Raw genomic sequence first — 24,224 nt, 5'->3', positions numbered from 1 at the left:
CTTCATTTCAGATTACTCCTCTAGACTTGATGCTAGTGTGCCTTACTTTAGCTTAGCATAGCTAAGAGTGAGTAAGCTGCCTGTTTTTCACAGATGCAGTTCTTGGTAGATGCTCAGGAAATTTGTGTTTTACACATTATTCTGTCAAATATTTCCCTGGAGTTAGGCATAAGAAACATGCAGAGCAATTGCCAGGTGTGTTCATTTACCAGACTTCCTGGAGATTGACATATTGGGTATTTCATTTTTAGTGAGTCCAAAAGCAACCTTTGCATCCTAAGCTCTATAGCCACTGTGATTATTGTTGTTTCTGTGGGTGCAGCACTCAGAGGCCTAAAGTGCAAAAGGTGGCATACTCTGCTTGTGGACAATTAGGCCAGAGAGGTATATCATGTCCCCAAAACAAAAACAAAACAACTCATCAACAACAAAAGAAAATGCCCAAGAAGGACAAATTGAGTGAAAAACCTAAACTGCTCAATAAGTAACCTCTACCCTAAGCCTCCACTGTTAGTCAAAAAACAGGGTTCAGACATGCCGCCGAGTATAGCAGCTTCTCTAACATGATATCCTCTTCCACTAGGAAACTGCAGGAGAGATACAGGTAGGAGAGGCAGATGTTTTACCTGGCAGGAGTCTTTCCCTCCATTCAGGTATCCTACACATATCATGTTGTTAGTAATTTGACCGGGGTAGGCACTGCTGCACTGGCTTGAGGAGAGTACAGGAGCATTCAGGCACTGCAAGTTATTTGGATACTGAGCTACAAGAAAACAGAGAGAAATGTCTGATGACATGTCTGATTTGATTTCAGAGCCCAGAGAAGCCATCTGTCTTCACAGAAAAGTCATTGCTGAACACCCAATTTTATCAGTCCTCATTTTTCCTCTGAAGGAAAATCATAGCCTGGATTCTGTTTAGGAGGAAGAGATTCTACCCATGGGTCCACTGTTCTACACTGCAGCTACATAAACATTTGTGATATCTAGAAAACCATCAACTAGCAAGTGTGGAACTAAGAGCTATTCTTTTAGTGCATATGTTGGAGAAAACATGGGTCTGAGGAAAAGCATCCTCTCCTCTGGTGCAGGTTTGGTGGTTTTCAGAGAATTAGATAGCAGTCACCATCTGCACTTCTGACCATTGGTGTAAGAGAGTGGAGCTCTCTTCTAGCAATTTTAGATGCACAATCACACATTTTTATCATGTTCTCAGAGAACTGTCAACTCTATTAACGTTAGCTAAATTGCTAGTGCTTGGCACTGCATAGTGCCAAGGCACATAACGTATGGTAATGTAGACATCCTAGTGAAGGGCACTTGGATGACCTAAATGGTTCCATTTTCATAACACAAAACAAGAGGAAGGACCAGGCTTGCCATTAGAGCATTTAAATGGTTACTGTCCTACACAGATCATTTACAGTCATTCCTCAAAAAGGCCTAATCTGCAGCAATATTCTGTTCTTTACCCTGTACTGTTTGGACCTAATTGTGAGGTCTTAGAATGGCTCCCAGGCCCTCAGAATGCTGTACATTCCCATTGAGCACTCACTGCCACTGCTGAGTGTGTTGCCCCATCCAGAGATTAGGCATGTGGTGCCTGCGGCCACACAGCTGGTAGGAAGAGGAACTGTGTTGACATAGGAGTTGAGTGTGGCTGCTTTGGAAAGTTTGATCAGCATAATGTCATTGTCCAGCGTGTTGGAGTTGTAGCCAGAGTGGCGGATGACTTTAGATGAACTTATGGTCTGCTCAGTGCCTTCTTGGAGTGCCAGGTTGTGTTCCCCAAGTTTCACTTGGATGGAACTGGAAAAGATAAGGAATGTCATATACATATACAGTTACTGACATCGTAGTTAGGAGAAACCTCCGTTACTCTATGCACTAGCTTCAACATCATTATAGTAGTAGCTGTTTTCACTCAGGGTACCTTTATTGTCCTGCAACAGCTCCTGGGCATCCACAATGAGATCTTACGTGCACCCAGTTCAGGTGGTGAATTCAGGAAGGATTACTTTTCTGAGCTGGGTCAAATTAAATATATTACAGTGCCTTACACAAACCTTCTGGAAAAAGACAAACTGGTACCACCATGAGGTCATTCGTCTTCTTGTTCTCCAGTAACTAAGTTTTAACAAGGTTAATGCAATTTAGAAGAGATCACAGCCCATAATTTGTTGTTAGATAATCGCATTGTCATTTCAGAAAGTAACCTGCATTAACAGAAACATTTGCAAAAGTGGAAAACCCCATATGATGCCCCAGCCCAGCTTTCTGAATGAACCATCCATTCCTTGGTTGTCTCCTGTCAGAACTGGGTCTGTTACATATTTGAATCTCATACATATTAGAATCTCACTGTTAAAAGTGAACCGGAAGAAATAGGTAGGTTATGGAAGAACATATTTTTTCCACTCACGACTTGTAGCAGTGAGCCGCTGACAGGACCCACTGGCTGCTGATGAGAGAACCTCCACAGAAGTGATACCCAGAATTCAGGGACACCTGATATCGGACTGAGTTCTTTGTACAGGTGTAGCCTCCCACAATCTTGTCATCATCGTCATCATTGATGGGGAAGGCAACTGGAAGATAAGCAGTAGCATATGTTAACATCTGGCATAAGGAACTTTGTGGCCCTGTGATTGACTGAAGCATCCCTTTTGTAGGCTCTGGTCCTATAAAAATGCACAGTGGCAGCGGTGGGCAAGTGTAACAGACATTTGTTTACTGCTCCCTAAAATAAGCTGATTGAACTTAGACTGGTAGCTCATCTATTTGCATCTAAAGCACTGGCTGCTGGTCCCATGCTGAAACTAAGAATACAGAAATGTTTTTGTTGGACAGGATCAAAGGTCTGTTTGTCCCAGGATCCTTGTGGTGGTTTTACTCAGGTGGGTAGCAGAGTTCCACCATGGCTGCACTCTCACTCCCCCTCTTCAAAGACGAGGGGAAGCAGGAAGCAGGAAGCAGGCCCTGGGAAGAAGTGCCTCAATATGCCTAGCGGTTGTTCGGGAGGACAGACGCTTCCACAATGAGAGCCATCCCCTCTCATTCCGCTTTCCCACCTTTTATTGCTGAGCGTGACATCACGTGGTATGGAATATCCCTTTGGTTGGTTTAGGTGAGCTGCCCCGGTGATGTCCCCTCCCCATCACTTGCCCACCCCCAGCCTGCTGGCTCCTGGGGGCTTGGAGGGAGTCCTGATGCGATGCCAGTATTGTGCAGCAATAGACAGAACACTGGTGTGATACCAGTGCTTTTCTAGCTATAAGTGCAGAGTACAGCACTGTATGGGCTGCTGCAGGGAAAGTTAACTCCATCCCAGCCAGACCCAGCACAGTCTTGTCTGCAGTAGTAGTCACTAGCAGACTGAGTCAAAGTACAAGACAAGTCTGCAGTGGTATTTCCTTGGAACACTCCCCAGTATTCCAAGAATTAACAACAGCTTTAGGACTTCCTGAGCAAGAGATAATATCTTTGTACTTCATTTTTCTTGAGAGTCATGAATTTATAAAGTCAGTTATTGAAGCTATATAGTCATTTCAATATTCCTGGTCAAGAACCCCTATGAGGGCATTCATTCCATAGTCTGTGAAACAAACTATCCTGAACAGATATGTAGCAGTCAAAAGAAGTTGCAGTGCTCTGCCTTAAAACTTTTGCAAGGTGTAATCGGACTGCACTTTCTCACAAGAGACTACCTTGCAAATTTCTTCAGAAATGAGCTTCATTATACATTACAAAACTAAATTAAAAAATATACTCACCAGCCACACCAACAAAGGCGACAAACAGTATGTATTTCATGATCTTGACACAGCCTCAAGCCCAGACTGGTGGACTGGAAGTGTAAGCTGCTGGAAATATATTTCCCGAAATGGCCTTATCTATGGCCCAAGGTTTTCTCCAGGAAAAAATAAACAGTGGAAAATTTGAAGATCCAAATGCAGATATTAAAAGGCACTGGCAGAAGGTACAAATAACTTATTAACTAAGCATACACCTTTCTTAAGATAGCTCTCTTAAATTATTTCAAAGAGCAACCTTCAATACAAAAATACATTTTGGCTTTGGAAGATGTGTAGTTGTTTCTCCTTCTCACTCTTGTATGCAGCACTTGATAATAGCGTACCTTTGAGATTCCTCTGCTCTTATGAAGTCATTTTTAAGAACATATGCTTTTTCCAGAAGCTGAATATTGTAGGTAATGTACTATAAGATATTTTAAATTTATTTTAACAACAAAAACAACCAACTAAACAAACAAACCAACCAACCAACAAACAAACAACATAACAGAAACTTTGTGTTTTCTAAAGTTTATTTTTAAAAATTAATTTCCTTGATTAACTTGTCTTCTCATCTATACACAGTGTTTAATCAAAATTAGTCATAACTAATTTCAGTAAGAGAGTATGAGAAAACTATTCTGTATCACCTTCCATTTCTCAAGTTAAATTTTTTAAAATTCTTGCTGGAATGGGAGACGAGGTCTCTGAAAAATGTGAGACAGACTGGGGAGGGGCAGAGGAAGAGCAGAAGGAAAACAAGGGCATAGTGAGATAATGGAGCCGGGACTCTTTGGAGGGAAGCGGGTCAGGCAAAACAATGCAGCAGCACCTAGCATTTTTGAAGACAAAAACTCTTCAGACATACAAACACGTAGGTCGGCATTAAGAATTGGGGCACTGCTGGCGTGGTTAGTGAAAGGCAGCAGATACTTCTCAGGACTAGTGAGTGCTACAGCAGCACAGCCGTGTTCTGGGCCACTAGTCCCCACAGCAGGCCCTACCGTGGCACCGAGGGGAGAGAGAGTGTGGTTAAAGTACAAAGCAGAAGGAAAATTCAAGGCTCTCCCACATACCACCCAAAGACAGAAGTGCCCACTGAAGGAAAGATTGTTGAGGGAGGAGAGCCCAGCATCTGGCAATGGACATGGGAGGCTGACACCAGTCCAGCTGGGAGGAAGCATGCCCAGGGCACCAGGCATACATTCCACTGTGGAAGGGGCAGCCCCTTGGCAGCTTCACAAGTAACAATGTGCTCCGGGAGACACTTTTAGCCACCTGCTCCACACACCTCTTAATTGCCACAGGAACGCATACAGTTCTGAGCACGACTAAGGCACCTCTTGATGGCAAAACTGCATGGCCAGAGAAAGGAAACCACAGAAGGCTGTTTTCACATGGTGCGTCCATTGTGATGGACAGCTGTGGGCAGAAACTGAATACACATTGGCCAGAGCGCTGCCTAACTAGGTTTGCAATTTCCCTAACCAACCTCCCCCTTTTAAGGCTCCCTTCAAGACCCAGGGAAAGAACCATCATCCGCTGTGTGGAAGCACATGGTGTGTGGGCAAAGCTGTGGTCTGGTCTGCTCATGAGAACGTCAGGCACCTCGGCAGCGGTACGTGGGACACTAGTACTGTAGGCAGTCAGTCAAAAAGGAGCTGCAAAACAGCACATCCTTCAAGCACCACTCTGCACACCAGGTGGGGCCTCTCTGTACCCGCTTCCTCCCAAGGCCTCAGGAAGCCCAGAGTAAAACACAAGACTCTTTCTTTCTTTCTTTCTTTCTTTCTTTCTTTCTTTCTTTCTTTATTTTAATTTACCAGTTTAAAAAATGGATCATCCACTCTCAACAACAAATTTCCTGTGAAATTCCCTCACTAAAATGATATTGTTTTTACATAATATGGCCTTAAATGTCTCTCGTTGACAAATCCTTACCTTTCCTTCTTGGCTAAAGTTTTACACATGAAGTCTCCTATCAGATACACGGAAACCCAAATCAATAAACAGTCTTTGCTTCCCTCCCACTCGTTTAAATTCATGGCCTACAAGGCCTTTCCTTCTGAGGAGGGATGGGGGGGATGAGGGGGGTGGAGGGCGGGAACTAAAAATGAACTCCAAAGTGGGACGAGACTGCTGTCTGCTGGCACTTTTGGAAATTACCTCATAATTGTGACCGTCTATGTGATGTTAGCATCACATAGAAACACTCCGTCAAAATTAATATAGAAGAAGTGGTTTGAATGGTTTTACATGAAAGACACAATGTTGGAGAGAGTCTGCTAATGACAAAAAGGACCATAATGGAGCTGTAGACTGGTAAAGGAAACAGAATCATCTTAAAGGGATTTCAGAAGAAAGGTTTTAGACCCTGAATAAACACTGCTGACATCAGAGAAAGAATTAGACCAAGGCAGGCAAATAATATCACACTGTTAGTGTTATCATGTAGGCAGAGACAGACTAAAAAAATGCTAAATGTATTTTTAAAATAATTCAGTCCAAACAAAGACAAATGCCTGCCATCATTATTATAATCAGCAAGTTAAACATACAGGCTGCTATAGAAAAGAAGGTATTGCAAGGGCACCTATCACCTGTCCAATATTTTAAATGGCTTTCTGTAGTCTTCTGTCTTGGTCCTAAATGTTTCAACTTATTCTGACTTTCTCTTTCAGCTCCCCTGGAGACATAACAGCTGTTAGGGGCTTAGCAGAACAGCACAAAAGAAAAAAAAATGTTTTCCTAAGAGAGTTATCTATTTTCAAATAATTGTATGTATCCTGTAGTAACTGACTGCTTTTTATATCAAGACAGGATGGAGTGAAACCATTAGACTGTAACATGAATTGCAGGTATTCAGTAATGTTGCTAACTATGTCCTGACTATTTGTGTGAGAAGATAAGGCCTGGATCAGCTGAGCATGTCCTAAACCTAAATTTGTTTGTTCATGTGCCTGTCTCTCCCTGTATTGCCTCAATGTCTGTTTGTATACACAGTCTCACTGGCACAGATCTTTCCCTCTTGAAAGTTACATCATACCTGGGCACACCTAAGGGGAAAAATGCAGTTTTGTTTCTTCATTTAATTACATGTGAGAGTGAAAAAAATAATAATAATAAAGTACCCTACTACCTTAAAGTTCCCACCACCTTAAAACAGTCTCCAACATGAAGGTACGCTCGTACTCCTAGATGAAGCTTTTTCATAGTCATAGGTACTCAGGAGAAGATTATATTTCTGCTTCCTGGACCAGGGTAGTCAGAGGAGTAAAAACCTAAGAGCTCAGCATCGTACTTGCCTCCCTTTCAGAGCAGCCAAAAAGTATTGCACAGACAGAAGAGGATATTCACAATCAGGCAAGACTACAAATATAAACACCAGGCTGTAGTAAGCAAATCAATCTCAATGCAAAACAATTACAGTGGGTTTGAGTTCTGCTTATCATTCTGGGTTGGAAGGGTGAGAATGAAAGCACCATAAATACTGCCATGAAGTTGCATGGTGAAAAATAACTGCATATAAAACCAGTTAATAAAATGAAAATAAAAATAAAAATAAAAATAAAAATAAAAATAAAAATAAAAAGACTAATTTTTGTCTATAGGAAAAAAAAAGTTGGAAATATAGATTCTGGGATAATGGATACACTAAGAGGTAATCAGACTATCTCACAGACAAAACAATGGCAGTGGAAGGAAGGAGCCTGTGGTTGCCCCAGCAACTTTTCATGGTGACTGGATGACAAAGTGTGAGAGTGGAGAAGTATGGGATTGTTTTTGTATGAGGTTGTATCGTTGTGGGGACAGGGGATCCACAATGATATATTCTCCAGGAGGTCTTTACAAAAACCCATATGTGCATAAGCCTCAGGGGAGAGTGTATTAAGACAAGTACAGAGCATTCTGCAGCACAGTGGGCATGTTCTGTCTTGATTTCTCCTGACAGACCTGTATGCTGAGACTTACTTTTATCATCTGAGAACTGCAAGCCTAAGCCTATCCTGTCTGGAAAACAAGCCAGGAGATTCTGGGATGACCTTGAAATAATTTTCAACAAACCAGATTGATTGCAGATGCACCTAAAACCTATCAGAGTATCTGAAACAGGCAACTAATATTTTTTTCTGATGCAATAATGTTTGCTATTGCCCCCACCCTCTGCCCCCTGACCCCCTCCCAATTGTTCTTTGCTAACATGATCAAAGTGTTAGGAAAAAAATCTGAAAAGTAGCAGGTATCTGTCAAAGGCAATATATAAAATGGTGCTGGGGCTTTCTCTGGACAAGTCTCCAGTGTCCACTGACTAAGACATGCCTGTCAAGGCAATTTTTTTCTCAAATCCTCCATTCTATCTCACTGCAGTTTTTCCTAATGGATACAAAAGGGTTTGTCTGAGACTAGCCAACAGATTCTTCTGCACTGTACTTATGTAGATTACTTTTAACCTATCAGGAATTTTAATGGGATCTTGCAAGACTATTTGAGATGTCTGGCCTGCCAGTGAAGGGAAAACAAATGAGTTTGTTTTAATTCAATACCACAAAGCTGAAGCACCTATATGAAAACATGTGACTATGACCACCACAAAACAATTTGATTATTAAGCTCCACAGGCTATAGAAATGAACGCTTCCCTACTCTTAGAGTAAAAGTCTGACAAAAAGGCAGCTGTAGTTGCAGAGGAATTATATTTGTAGACTTTGACAGCCTCTGGTACTTTGGGTACCTCTGTATGGTTTCTATGTCTTCAGAATGAGAGCAGCAGGTGATACCAGTGAAAGAAAATGGAGATTAGGCTGTGAAACAACTGGAGGTGAAATGTAGACAACAAAGTAAGCATCAATAAACTCTGAAAAGTGCTCTTATAAATGCTACAGATTATACAATAGAATTTCAAGCTGGTGTTCTGCCATAGTCCTTCAGAGACCAAGGACATCTTTGGGTTTCCAGATACAGTAAACATTACCTAAGTTTCTGCTTACTAAACTCGACTGCAGCACATCCATTTTCTTAGCTTATAATACAACAGTTTGTCATTGTGACCAACACTAAGGTGATTTTTGGTGTTGGCACAAAACTTACAGTGATGGGTAAGAAAATTTTGTTTTCTCTTTAAATAACTTTAAATCCCAGTTCTTCTTTTCAGATAACTTCAACTTTATCCTCCTTTTCATCGTTAAGCTGGTGTTTTACTAATGTTCTAGTAGCCCAGTCTGCTTTGGAGACTCGATTAAGTTTGCTACTCAAATTAAGGACATACATTTCACTTTGGAGAACTGAACAAAAGCATCTTCTGTGAATAAAGGACTGTCCATAAAAAGGATAGATGGGTTGAAAAATATGTGCGTGTTATCACTGTATCTTCTCAATAAATCAGCATCTGCAAAAATCATTATTATAGTATAGCTATGCCCCCATAATGCTAGTTCTCCTGGGTTTCCAGGTTGTCTGTAACAGTTGTCTAAGTTACGTTTACATTTAGGACAGGTCTAGAAAACAAATCAAGAATCTACAAACAAATTACTTTGAATCTTTTGAGAGTAAACTAAAACACGTTATCTCAGATGACTGGGAAAGACAAATAAGTATACTACTGTTTTTGGTTAACAAACAGAAGCAAAAATATTCAGCTTTATCATAAGCAATACTATCAGCTCTCTGCAGCTGTTTAGTTTCTAGTTGTTCCAGAAAACTATTGTCCACAGCATGGCAAGTTTTTCTTCCACAGAGCACACTTGTCAGGATGATAATAAAAATTACTCTTACTATTTTTACTATTATTATTATTATTACTAATATTAAATAAAAATACTATTCCTATTACTATAATTACTATTTCAGAATAGATTCTGAAAGGCCACTGAAAATCACCAAAAGAGAATGTGTGGTTCATTTCGAATAAAAGTAGCTCCTGTGGAATATTTCTATCTGGGCCACACTTCTGGATTTGGACTCTTTCCGAATCCAAGGGAAAGCAAGCCTGTTTCTGAGACTGATTAATGATGGTGATCTCTTCTTCTCATTATTATTATTCCTGGAATTAGAAGAACCTCACATTTTTATACCAGACCCCTCCCTGCAGAGAAAAATGCTTTCAAGTGATAAATTTTAGTCTTCATAGGAAAAATGGAGGCTCTTCCTCAGACATGATCAGCCATTAAAAAAAAAATAAATAAATACAGTGCAAATCAGTGGTGCTGATGGAAATATTACACAAACCCATGATTGAGTATTGATACTACAAACTATTATGTACGTTAAAAAATATTTATTTTACAAGAGAGTAATATTCACAAGACTGAAAGAAAATGAGGAAATAAGGAACTGAGTCTGTTCAGCAGAAAATAAGCAATGAAAATTGCTCTGTCTGCATCTGAGAAATATTTTCTAACATGGCATGTGTCCTCTAAAGAAATGGTTCACCTAAGCTGATTCACCTGAGCCTGAAGCAGAGAGCTCTGGAAGAGTTATTTCTTGGATTGGTTTCACTGGATCAGACACACAGATGTACTTGCTGTTCCTTTACACATTTTTTTTTAGGGGACCATGAATTAATGAGCTCCGTGTTTCAGTATTTGCTAGTTCTGCATGAGGGAGGGTTAGTCCAGAGGTTTGGCTCAGAGGACTGACAGTAGCAGAGAGGTTTTACTGCAGCTGCAAAATAGTGTGAATTATGAAAAACTGTTCTTTGGCACTGGGACAAAACTCACAGTCATAGGTAAGACAAAAATCAGATCTCTGTATTATGTGTGTAATACTGTTTTAGGGGACAAGAGCATTTTTAATTCACAGCAAAATAATGACCATTTTTCGCTCATCCATGATGACAGAATTAATGATTTATTCGTTGTTTATTAGAAACAGATGTTCTGATACAAAAGTGTAGGGTTTGCAGGCACCAATTTTAAGATTGTTTTCTCTTTTGGCTTATGGTGTTCTGTCTACCCTGACTGTGAAATTCATGATGGGAGTAAGGGAAAAAAAACACTGCTCCCATTGTTCAAGAAAACATTACAGAGTTTGAAAATGAAGGGTCCTTTTTTTTTCTTGTTTTTTTTTTTTTTTTTTCAGTTCTTCTGCTTTGCTGTCTAACAACCAAAAGCAAAATTTCAGAGATACAGCCAAGTTTACTGTTTGTATGCTTGTGGTGGCTGAATCAGGCAGGGAAGGAGCAGTCTTGCTGGTATTTTGCTTCCATCTCCATAGATGGTAGGCAGGCTGCCTAAAATTGCACTGGGACACTGTTTCCTTTTAACATTCTTTTTCACTGTTAAAAAAGATATTAAAAAAAGTCTGTATTCTCTTTCTCTTACTTTTCTGAGAGGAAGTGCACTTTTCTCTGCTATTCATTCTCTTCTTCCCTATATGTTTTCTCTGCCTTCTCCCCTCCAAGGAAAGGATTTAACATCACCTGCTCTATTAATAACATCTGCCCTTAACATCAAGGCTGCTCTGTTGAGCATTTTGGAATCACAGGACGAAAAAACCTTTTCCCTCTGCCACTGCCAGCTCTAACAGCAAACTGTAGAAATACACATGGGTTTGATCCTTTAAACATTCCCATTTTGAGGAACTAAGTAGCTGACAAAAACAGCACAAGGACTCTCTGTGTTACTATATAATGGTGTACACCTGTGCTTTTTGAGTGTACCAGTTATATTTAGAGTTGACACTGTGTTCAGAGTTACACGTAAGCTAAATGTGAAGGACATTTGAAAACTTTCCTTGCATTAATGATACATAACATATACACAGATGATTTTCAAATGGGAATAGAGGTGAAAAACAGCAAGATATTATTAAAATGATCTTGCTATTACGGGAATGGGAGAACTGTGATACTTTTTCTCTTAGATGGATGAAGAATGTTTAACAGGGTATACATGTATTTATGTATGACAGTGATTAAGCATTGCACCAGTGACCTTCCATGACCAATGTGGAAGATCAGAACAGAATGGGCTGTTGATACATATTTTTCTAATTCTCTTTGCTCTTGCTTGTATCAGTCTCCTTATTCTTTATTCCATTTCAAGCATGCTCATCTCTGGCTTTTTTGTTTTTTCCAATACTTTTGTCATCTTTCCTGTCAGCCTTTTTCACTGCCTTCCTCCTTCTCTCTCTCTCTCTCTTTTTTCTTTTTTTCTTTTTTTCTTTTAGCATGTTGAATCTTTCTCACTATACTTTTCTGTTCTCCTCATCTGTTTCAGGGTCTTCACTCTTTAGCCACTGGGGCTATGAGACAATGAACTTATGCTAGAAAGAATTTTAAGATTAAAAAAATAAATCATCAAACCATGTACTAGGAGCACTAAAAGTGATCAGCCTTACTTTTGGAAGGAAAGCAATGCCAAACTTGCTAGTGAGTTATATATGTAACTATCTAGTTACCTCTTCTGAGGTCTGTATGAGCTCATATTTTTACAGAAGGGCCCTAAGGTTCTTTGTAGAGTAGGCACTGACAATCATTGATTAAGGCTAACAGTTGAAAGAAAACTCCAGGGCTTATGGGTCAAGATCTATGCAAGATAAATTTGTTTATTTATGTATGTCCACTCCAGAAAGGAGGGAATGATCAGGAAGAGCATCCACAACGTATTGTAGAATCATAGAATGGTTTGGATTGGAAGGGACCTTAAAGACGATCTAATTCCAACCTCCCTGCCATGGGCAGGGGCATCTCCCACTAGACCAGGCTGTCCAGGGCCTAGCCCAACCTGATCTTGAACACCTCCAGGGATGGGGCATCCACAGTCTGCCTGGGCAACCTGTTCCAGTGCCTCACCACCCTCTGAGTGAAGAATTTCACTCCTAACATCTAATCCAGATTTCCTCTCTATTAGTTTAAAACCATTCTCCCTTGTCTTATTATCTGCCCAATCAAAAAGTTGCTCTCCATCTTTTTAATAAGCACACTTTAAGTCTTGAAAAGCTGCAATGAGGTCACCCTGGAACCTTCTCTTCTCTAGGATGAACAACCCCAGCTCTCTCAGCCTTTCTTCATAGGAGAGATGCTCCAGAGCTCTGATCATCCTCATGGCCCTCCCCTGGACCTGCTCTAACAAGGCCACATCTTTTTGTGATGGGCTCCCCAGACCTGGACACAGTATTCCAAGTAGGGCCTCACAAGGGCAGAGCAGAGAGGGACAATCACCTCTCTAGAGCAGCTGGCCACATCTCTGTTAATTCTATCATATGGAAAAAGTAAAAGTTTACTCTTTATCTGGCTCCGTAGTTCTTTCTGAATTTCTGTTTCCATGTGCACTCTGCAGACCTGGCAGAATTATCAAGCTTGATAAAAGAAAGGAACTCTAGTAAAATATATAACAAATATAAGAAAATATAAAAAGGTGGCTTTTAGAGTCACTGCCTAGTTTCTGAATAGCATCTCATTGTTACCTTGTACATCCCTTCTGACTGTAGATATACATATAAGATATACATATATCTGCATATTTTATATGTATAAATATATGTAAGATTAAATGTCTTAAACAGTCTTGAGACTAAAAATATTAAATGCTCTAGGACATGGAACATCTTTTGTTTTCTGAGTGTATAGATTCTCACTTTACTTTGAAAAGTCTAAGGTGAGGTTTTCTCATATCCAGGATAACCTAAATAATAAATAACATAAAGAGATATTTCGTAGTCTTAAAAAAGGATGGCAAGTAAAGATCTAGAGCTAAACTTGCCCCAGGCAGGCTCAGGTTACCTACCTAAAGAGTTATTCACTTCAGATAGTGAGAAAGATTATCTCTTTCTTTTCAGGTCACCCCTCAGCTGGGGCTCCAATTAGGGTATGACATGGAAATATAATTCTGAAGTAAACACTGAAGTAACAGTCCTGTCTTACTACAACTCCAGGAATGTGCTGCAGTCAGCTAAAGATGCTTGTGCCTTACAACACAGGCTTTTATCTGTTACTACAAATACAGGCCTTTTGGGTACTTTACTTTGTTTGCTCAGCTTCTTATAAGCTTTCCTGTTCTTCTGACAGGGACAACACCAGAAATACAAACAGTGCTCCATTTCTGTAGCCAGGCCTTTTATATTTCTGTGCAATGAGTGAATTTTTGCAGTTTCTTGATGTCTATCTGTCTAACAGATAATAATATGTCTAATAGGCATTTGTTAAAAGGCCAGACATACCAGGAGTCACACAGCACAAATATGATGCACAGTTACAAGAGTTTCCTGGCTGAAAACAATAATGGAGGCTCTGGGCTGTACTGCTTTCTCTTTCAGAGAAGAATGATGTAATCATACCACCAGCTGTGGCCATCTTTTCCCCATCAAAGCAAGAGATCCAAGAGAAGAGCAAGGCCACACTGGTATGCCTGGCCTCTGGTTTCTACCCCGACAACCTCAATCTAGTCTGGAAGGTGAATGGTGCTGAGAGGACAGAAGGGGTGGGGACAGATGAGACTTCCACATCATATGGGAATACTTATTCACTGACCAGCCGACTGAGAATCTCAGCCCAAGAATGGTTCAACCCTTTGAATCGTTTTGAGTGTGTTGCCAATTTTTTTACGAATGAAACACGGGAATCAATACACAAATTCATCTATGGTGATGCTGGTAAGTAAAAAAATAAAAATAAGAGTATCATCATCATGGTGTACAAACTAGAAATCACTTAAAGGAGGAAAAAGGCTGTGGGTTACTTATTTCTATGTACAGTGGTGTGTTCATGGCACAAATTATATGTAAATGTGTACCTATTTCCATATTCCCATACCTGTGTTTCTATTATTATCATTATATATCTATAGGTTTTCAAAGGTTTCTTCAGATTTTCTTAGTGTAAATATATAGCAAAATGTTTATTATGATATAATATATACTATATTTATATTTTATACTATATTTATATATTTAGTGTACTAAATATATACTGATGTAAAATATATAGTATAGTAAAATAAATATTGTGAAATTAAACTTCTAAAATTTGTGCTATATTCACATTGAAGAGAAATGTAACTTTCAATTCATTTTTGTCTTTCAGGATGTGCGCTTACTGAAGGTACGTGTGTCTCCTCACAAGCAAATAAATGTCTGCATTTATTTCAATTCCAGTTTTGCTGATGTTACGTACAAGGGGTACATGATATATATATATATATTTCCAATAAAAGAATAACTTATACTTCTACACCTAAAAAGCATGAATGTCAGATTAAAAAAAAAAAAAAAAAGACTCAGGAATGGCTGGACCTGCATGTTGTACATAGCTGGTTTTTTAGCTCTTCTTTATGTTTACCTTTTGAAATAGTACAAGAAACAATGGAACTTTCCTGTACTGTCATTTGCTCTTTGTATCTTCTCCAGTCCTCAATGTTGCTTTCTATTGGGAAGCTGCTTGCTTATCTTTTTCCTAGAAGAAAAATAATCCCTGAAAGAAAAGAAATCATAGTTAGCCAAGTGATTATGACCTCAAAATTATAACCCCAGAATTCTTAATATTTCCTATTATTGAATTCAGAATGTTTCTTATTAAAAGTCACATCTTTCTGTCAAACTGTGAAGATATCCATATGAATAATTATGATTATTTCCTCTATGTATTCGTAATTACATATTCTTGATTTTGACCAACTTCTTTACCGCTTCAAGTATCTGAAGGCTGAAATGAAATCACGCTGGTCTCTCAACACTACCACGGTACCTTGAGAGTGAAAAAGATGTAAGAATGAAAGGGTAGATTCCACGTTATTCTGGACTAAGTAAAACTTTGCTTATATATCAGCATTCACAAGGCCACCGAAAAGAATGAGTGAAAAAAATTGTATCTCGCTATTCAGCTTAATTCCATTTCCTAAGGGTGATTAACAAGACCACCCTAGTTTTTCAGCAAGTGTGGTAACACAGTGGTTAAATGTTCCCAATTAGGACATACTCTTTTAGAATAAAGCCAATCTATGTCTTTTCTAGGGTCATTTTCTCCTTTGGTTCTTTGAATCACAATATTCTTTCATCTCCTGTGCTATCACAGGTGTTAACATAGCTATTTATTTGGCTCTAGTTCCTTTACTTTGCTTAGTTAAAGATTTCAAGAATTCTTATTTGATTAAAGGTACATTAGATCCAGTCTCTCCTGTTGATGATAATTCAATACACCAATGATATTTGCTTTGCAGAGTCCTACATGCTGCATGGAAATTCTCTGAAGCTCACTTACCTCATTCTCTGTGGGAAAGCCTTCTTGTATGCTATTTTGGTGTGCACTCTGATGTTGACAGCCAAGGTATGCTTGTGTATCACTTCCAAGGTGATTTTGTTCACTAGTACAAGCATAAGACAAAACCTAGTCTCAGGCGTGGGGTGTTCTCCATATGCTCTGCAGAGCTGTGTCCTTCCTAGTTTGAAAAATCGCAAGTGATGAATTTTCTATTACTGTTTTTCCACATCTCAAACAAAATCAGTGCTATCTAGCAGAGCAATTCCTTCTGGAAATACTCTTTAAACACATGGAAAAAGAGAAGAATAATTATGCACAACTTATCTAGAAGGTAAAAAAAGGAAATATCATATATATCATACTTTTCTATAAGCACTGAAAAGAGACACATGGCTGCAGTAAAAGTAATAAACAGGGGTTTTGAGGAGATATGTGCAATGAATGGGATAAATCTGAAGAAGTGGGAGAAGTTTAAGTAGCTAGTAACTGCCATGAAATACTTTTTATCCATAAGCTTCTCATACACCTAGCAGATAATTCCAGTAAGAGTAGTAGAAGTCTCAGCATCTGTTCCTTTAAAAACAGGACTGGGAGGTATGTTTGAAAAGGGACCTGACAGAGCTGAGAGTGAGTATGAACAGAACCTCAATTATTTTCAAGACTTTTTTGTCTCCTTTTTGAAGGCTGCTTGAGGAAGTAGGTTTGTACTTTACTGGGTCACAATGATCTGTGAAAATCTGTGTGTAAAACTATTAGGTCAGGATGTAAGAAAATAATATGTAGAGGTTAAGATACTTTCTTGCTACAAAGAAAGGGTGAAAACCAAGAGCTACAACATGCTCGTTTTTGTTAATATTCTTAGGAAACACAACAGTTTAGACACTGATATGTCTGGTCTACTATTTCCTAGATTGTTGTATTTGTGGCTTTTTCTTGTTTGTTCATTCTGTTTTGTTTTCATTTAGGCTGGTGGCACACTGTACACAGAATGAATGAATAACCCTCTCCATTGCATCAGCAAGACCAAAGCAAATTCTATTTTTTACTGTATAAAGGATCCAGGCTTCTGTCTAAGATCTTGTTTCTTGTGTTTCTCCGTTCCCTCCTGTTCTTTCTAATATGTTGTAATCAGTGGTGGGTTTTCCATGGACATCCAAAATATCTCTGCCATAGCTTTAAAACTAACACCTTCTTGTTGATTAGAGAGTTGCATCAAGTTGCATCAGCTCCTTGAATTGGGAATAAAGTTTTATCTTCGTTCCATTTGAGAAGCTTGAATTGATTTATTTTTTTTTCAGCTTGATTTTTTGTAGCAATAGTGTCCTACACCACGAGTTCCAGTGATCTGTAGTATTGTGAGGAACTCACATTAAAAAACATTCACAGACAGTCCTGAGAGAAGCAGTCTATCTCTTATGAGAATATTAGAAGGCTCATCCACTGCTGATACTGTATAGCAGCAACTGGAGTGGACTCCAAGCTTCAGAAGCTTGCACAGCCCAGTCCAGTGACTGAGAGAGGGGATACCAAACAGACTGCATGTCTAAGTCAAGTTGCTGGGAGATGCATAGTACATATATATAGGTCCCAGTATGTGTGCAGGTGGGATAACTGGAGGTTAGTATCTATACCAAGTGTCTGTACCAAGGAGTGGAGTGGGACTGCAGGCCTCAGGGGCTCAAATGTCCAGCTACCAGCATGTGAGGATGTGAGGAGCCCAAGGATCCAGGGCCAGCTCCTAGACAAACAATGTCTAGGGCCAGCTACTGGAGGGATCCATACTGTATATCCCTCCTGATCAGACCTTTATGCTGATCATCCAGAGGGACACAGAATGAGGCTGGAGCAGCCTTTTTTCTGTTGGATTCAGTAACCCCAAATAAAATAACTGGAACTTACCATTCCCTCCTAGAGCATTCTTTCTTTCATCTTAGAGCACCTAGGACACCATCAACCCATGCACAGCAGTATTTAGATGGCCAGCGGTACATTTTGTGTTAACAGTCTTCCTATGCTTCATCCCTACTTTGTCAACAGTTTTTGTGCTACAGCAGTTCATAAATTGAGAAAATGGATCCAACCTCAGTCTAAATGAAGAAAATAAAAATGGGGGTTGAGGTAGAAGGGGTATTCCTGTGATTTGACAGTCATAAATTTACTGGAGGCCAAAGAAGAAAAAAAAAGTTTTTCGTAGTTTTTTTGGTATTGCCTGCAATACCACACGTAGCCAGCTGTGAAGTATGGAAGCATTTGCACACCAACACAGATCCCACATTCTGAGCATTATTTTGACCTTTTTATTATGAAATGAAACCCTCACTGCTGATACAGAAGGGACTAACTGCTGCCCTTCTCATCATAGAAAACAAGGACTAAACAGGTGATAAAAACCGAGTTTCTCTTTCCCTCATATTAAAGAAGATAAGTTAAGGGTAAATGCAAGAAAATTAACTTTAGACACTTACCTGGGCAAAAGAGAGTTTACATTTATTTCAGGGCAGGAAAACAAGAAAATTCCAAATACGTGTATTTAACTCATGCATAAAGTTAAACAAACACTCGCAGGACATGCGTGAACGGTACTCCATCTACTGTGTACTCTTGTTTAACACTCATAAGACTCTTCATAATGTCCTCCTACATCCTTCCCCACACCCACCCTGATACGTGATTAGGATGATGGCAGTGTTTTTGTATTCCTAAAGGATAAACACACTGTTCTACTGCATGCAGCATTGTATGAGGAAAATGGATGATGGTATCATGTGAGAGAGGACGGAAGGCTGTGAGAATGAAAGCTTGACTACTACTATCAAAATATACCCCCCTGAGAAGAGGAAGACTGAAAGAAACAGAGCTATTGATGAACAGAGTTTAAAAAGCAAGGAAAAAGGTATTCACACTCCCAATGGTCAAGAGTACTGTCCATCTCCATCTTGTGATATCTTCATAATGACAAGAAAGTTGTCCAGACTGGTGAATCTGGCCCCAAAAGAATTGCCCCTTTGGGGCATGTCAGAAACACTCCTGAGGAGAAGGATGAGCAGGTATAGAGAGCTGCTGATCTTTGTCTATACCCTATGTTAATCACTTAGCATCTGAATGAGCTGTACATAGTTCAGGTGATTCTTTTCAGTGTTGAAGGAGACCCAACAAGTCCAGAGTATAGAATAACCAAAGATGAAATGAAAGAGCACCTCTTCTTTGTTTTCTCCAACCAACAGAGTTGGGCAAAAGAATAAAATGGATAAATTCTCCCTTTTCTTGTAAAAGTTAAACCATGAATTGATTTCAGGCTGCCAGCATCTGGTATGAACAAGTCAAGCCCTATAACAAAACCAGTTTGGAAACTAATTTCAAAGCCACCTTATTCATGAGCATAAGCATTTGTCAGAAGTCTAAAAAGGACCATTTAACTATCATCTAATATAATTATCATCTAATTGGTTTTAATTATAGTGAAAGCACTTCCATTCTCAGTAATGTTGTAGTAGCTTTTCACCTCCACTTTTGCGTAGATCTACTTTATTTCTGTCTGGAGATGTTCAGCTCCCTGATATTAATTCATGTTATGTTCTTCTCAGACAGATTATTGTGTTTTTGCACTGTAAAACAATCTCCCGTATCTTACATTCTATTGCTTGCTTTTGCATCCAAGGCTTGCAAATTCCTACTACAGATCATGCTTGAAGCTCATACTGAGTCACTTCTCCGTCATGCCAGCTAAGACTTGCTGAGTGTCTTCATTCCCTGCTGAAGTCCCTCATTATTCTGTAGGTTTGGTTTCTGTGTCTTTCACCTGGAGACTACTATGAGGAGAAACTGTATGAATATGTCTAAGTGTTATTAGTTATGTATAGTCTTTTGAGAAAATGACAAAGAGCAGCAAGGGCCAGTGGGAAAGGGAAGCCAGGAGCCAAGGGTGAATACAACATGAACAGTGGCTTCACTAACCAGGGCGCAGTCCCACAGCAGCTGAACACAGTAAGCAGTGAACCAGGATGAATACATCCAGGATGTCCAGTCAGCAGCAAAAGAAGACTGGAACGGGCTGTACTCCACAGACAGGACTGGAAAGAAGGCTACAATGGGGGTTCATAGAATCACAAAATGGTTGAGGTTGGAAGAGATCTCCGGAGATCATATGGTCTAACTCTCTTGTTAAAGCAGGATCACTTACAGCAGGTTGCCCAAGACCATGTCCAGGTGGCTTTTGAACATCTCTAAGGAGTGAGACTCTACAACTTCTATGTGCAACCCACTCCAGTGTTCAGTCATAGTATAAAAAAATAAAATAAGTGTTTCCTGATGTTCATGAAGATCCTCCCGTGTTTCAGTTTGTGCCCATTGCCTCTTGTCTTGTCACTGGATACCTGTTAGGGGATCCCCTTGTTTCCCCTAGCAGAATGGGTCTCCCCAGACAACTAGAATTCACTGAGAGTCAACTCTTATTTACAGCAGTGAGAATTTAATGGTACCCATTACATCAGCTCGAACTGTGTGCCTCCAAGGAGGGACCCCACTCAAAGCTTTCCCTTGATTCTTATACATGTACAGTCTTCACTTCATCTGCTATAGTCCAATCTGTATTTGACACATGCTTGTTATGTTCCTTCAGATTTTCAGTTTGTTGCAGGGCAGGATGGCTTCTGCTATCTCTCAAAGCAGCATGGCTTCTGTTACCTTCTGGGGAAGGCTGTCATCTGTCACCATCCTTGGTCAGCACATCCCCTCCTCCTCACCACCCCCACCCCACCCCAACAGTGCCACCCCCACCCCAACCAATGCTGGTCACTGTTGCTCGATCACCACTATATACCAGGTTCAGGTTACACAGAGCTCTTACAGTGGCCCAGGACTTCACTAAATTTACTTAAGTCAAACAATAGCTACCTTAAATACCAGCAGCTTGTTTCTCTTTCAGTACCACTGAAGAAAGCCTGACTGTCTTGTTAAATCCATACCACATATATTCATGTACATTGGTGAGATTCCCCCCTTAGTCTTCTATTCTCCAGCCTAAACAGTCGCAGCTCCCTCAGCCTTAGCAGTTTCTTAATCATGTTAGTGGCTCTTCACTGGACTCTCTTCAATATTTCCACATCTTTCTTGTACAATGGAACCCAGAAATGGACACAGCAGTTCAGATGTGGCCTCACCAGAGCTATGTAGAGGGAAAGATCACCTCTTTCAACCTATTGGCAACACTCCTAAGGCAGACCAGGACACAATTAACTTTGTTTAGGCTGGACTGATGGGCTGAGGCCAACTGTATGAAGTTCAACAAGGCCAAGTGCCGGGTCCTGCACCTGGGGCACAACAACCCCAAGCAGCGCTACAGGCTGGGAGATGAGTGGTTGGAAAGCTGCCTGGCAGAGAAAGACCTGGGAGTACTGGTTGATAGTCAGCGGAATATGAGCCAGCAGTGTGCTCAGGTGGCCAAGAAGGCCAACAGCATCCTGGCTTGTATAAGAAGCAGTGTGGCCAGCAGGGCTAGGGAAGTGATTGTCCCCCTGTACTCGGCTCTGGTAAGGCCGCACCTCGAGTACTGTGTTCAGTTTTGGGCCCCTCGCTACAAGAAGGACATGGAGGTGCTCAAGCGAGTCCAGAGAAGGGCAACAAAGCTGGTGAAGGGTCTGGAGAACAAGTCTTACAAAGAGCGGCTGAGGGAGATGTGATTGTTCAGCCTGGAAAAGAGGAGGCTCAGGGGCAACCTTATCGCTCTCTACAGGTACCTTAAAGGAGGCTGTAGCGAGGTGGGGATTGGTCTATTCTCCCACATGCCTGGTGACAGGATGAGGGGGAATGGGCTAAAGTTGCTCCAGGGGAGGTTTAGGTTGGATGTTAGGAAGAACTTCTTTACTGAAAGGGTTGTTAGGCATTGGAATAGGCTGCCCAGGGAAGTGGTTGAGTCATCATCCCTGGAGGTCTTTAAGAGACGTTTAGATGTAGAGCTAGTGATATGGTTTAGTGTAGGACTTGTTAGTGTTAGGTCAGAGGTTGGACTAGGTGACCTTGGAGGTGTCTTCCAACCTAGATGATGCTGTGATTCTATGATTCTGTGATTCTTTGCTATAAGGACACATTGCTGCTGCATGGTCTCATGGTGTATGGCCTCATGGTGCTGGTCTGTCCAAGAGACAGGACCAAAGACATGACTGGAGAAAAGCTACAGTGTGCATATGAGAGGTCCATCTAGAAAACAAGCTATCTACAACGAAGGTCCAAGGTCGACTGAGGAGGATGGATACGGGTACACTTAAAACATGGCTCAGGCAAGAATTGAAGGCCCAGGTCCAAGCTCAAATGGAGATCCTGGGCTCATGGAGAGAGGTCCCAGGTGAGGGTGATAAGGTACATTATGGCTATTGGCACACTCAGGCCTTGACAGAGAGTATCAAAGTGAAACCTGCCTGAAAGTACCGCTCAGACAAAATGAGGCTTTGACTACATTTGCCCTGTTCTCATTCATTACATGATTCTATACAGTACAGAGAAATGAAACACAGATCACTGTGATGGGGGAGAGTTCCAGACTGCATCCTCCAAAACTGTTAAAAGGTTTTCATCTTTGTTATATACATGGTGGGAAGCTAGAAGGTGATTGTAACAGGTAACAATTGTTAATTGGCTTCAAATACGGATAAAGTCAAAGAGGTCAGTCTGGTGTGACATGACTAGGAAGACCAATGCTGACTTTTGCCAGTCATCTAAGGCAAAGAACAGTAAATAGTTGAGACAAGATCTCTTCCAGGCAAAAACATTAATGATGTCCAACACTGTAGAAGACAACTTGAGGTGCGCATTGTAAGCCTGGTGATCAGCTTGGACTTAGACCCATTGACCAGTTGGAGTGAGTGTTATGTTTACCCACATCCAGGGTGCTGGCCACAGCACCCTGGATATGGAGGGCTTGATTGATGTATTTGGTGTATTCTGTGTGTGTGTGTGTGGTGGTGGTGTTTTCTTTTTGTAACTATCTTTCCCCTAAATTATCCCATGACAACAAGTTTGCACTCATCTTTTTTCACTGCACCTGTGCTGTTTACCTTCCTACTAGCGTTTAGCATCTCTGTGGTGTGCTCATACCCATGTCTGTGTCTTTCTAGTTCTCAACCTATCACAGCCATCTCCCCTTCCTGTTTGTCATCAGGTATATGTACAGGACTGGGCTGATGTGCGGTAATGTGTTGGAGGAGTCAAATAGCATAGTACAGCTCTGCACACAGAGGGACAGAAGCACTTTATTCTCCCCAGATATCTTTGCAATATGATCACACAGTCAAGACCATCCATTTTCTATAGTCCAGTCAGTGTAAGCACAGACTTTGGCATTTTCTAAAATTTGTCCTTGGTCACTGAGAGTGGAGCTGAAGGAAGCATCAGAATCAGTCATTGTAAGAACACTGGTAGGAGAGTGATGCATTCCTCTGGGAGGCCTTTACAGAAACCCTCCCTAAGACGGGATAAATTCTGAAGCTCCCAAGTACACCCAGCAAGAACAGGTAGACAAAACATAATGAATTCTCTCCTCTTGATATCCAGAAGTCACCCACATATATATATATATACATATATTTTTTTTTGTCTTGTAATGAAATCCTGGCAATGTTCCTGTTTTTCTTCACATGGGAGGGTTTGTAGTCTAGACGTCATTGAAGACTTTGTAAGTAGAAAAAAACATTTTGCTCAGTCCATCAGTGATCTGTAGATATTTCCAACATGACAGGACAGTCTCAAACAGGACATCCTCTGTACAGAAATCAGTAGGTTTGTGGTCATTAATAAATAGCCACGTGGGAACCATACTGCTTCTTGCAATGTCTTTCTGCTCTCCCATGAGGTCCTGGAAGATTCTGTCAGGCTGGGGCTTGAGGAAAAATGAATACAATATTATCATGAGAAAAAAAAAAAAAAAAGTAATTTTGACAGGCTTATGAGCACTGCTCCTGCTGGGAAACAGTACCAAATCAGGTAAGTGACTCCTAGGAAGGAGGCCACAAGAAGGCTACAACTACCTCCCAATCCCACATTATCCTTTTGACAACATATCCAACAGGATACTCCTTCAGATGTTGTCCAGTCTAGTTTTCAGTTTCCAACAAAACAGCATTTATATAACTTCTTTCTGGGAAGCAGATTCTGTGGCCTACTTGTTAGCTCTATTAGCATTCTTGCACGTTCTCCTGCTAGCCTCAGTCTCTGTCTCCTCTCTGGATTTTTCACATGGTGTAGTCA

At 40.5% G+C, this 24,224-nt stretch overlaps 1 protein-coding gene and 1 gene segment (V, D, J or C); one reads left to right on the top strand and one right to left on the bottom strand.

The window, feature by feature from the left end:
* Positions 1-374: 374 nt before the first annotated feature.
* Positions 375-3,891, bottom strand: LOC310894711 (trypsin I-P38-like). The gene is made up of 4 exons (XM_083825179.1): positions 3,773-3,891; positions 2,422-2,587; positions 1,555-1,808; positions 375-763 (listed from the first exon to the last, which is right to left on the bottom strand). Exons 1-4 carry the CDS (start codon positions 3,810-3,812, stop codon positions 492-494), a joined length of 732 nt encoding a protein of 243 aa, XP_083681305.1. The 5' UTR covers positions 3,813-3,891; the 3' UTR covers positions 375-491.
* A 4,936-nt stretch (positions 3,892-8,827) lies between these two features.
* LOC310894719 (T-cell receptor beta-1 chain C region-like) lies at positions 8,828-17,884 on the top strand. The segment is given in 5 exons: positions 8,828-8,889; positions 14,048-14,383; positions 14,814-14,831; positions 15,946-16,052; positions 16,952-17,884.
* The last annotated feature ends 6,340 nt before the right edge of the window (positions 17,885-24,224 follow it).

This window comes from Anser anser, assembly GCF_964211835.1.
Source record: "Anser anser genome assembly, chromosome: 1".
NCBI classification, from domain to species: Eukaryota; Metazoa; Chordata; class Aves; order Anseriformes; family Anatidae; genus Anser; species Anser anser.
This window is presented reverse-complemented; position numbering and strand designations above follow the sequence as displayed.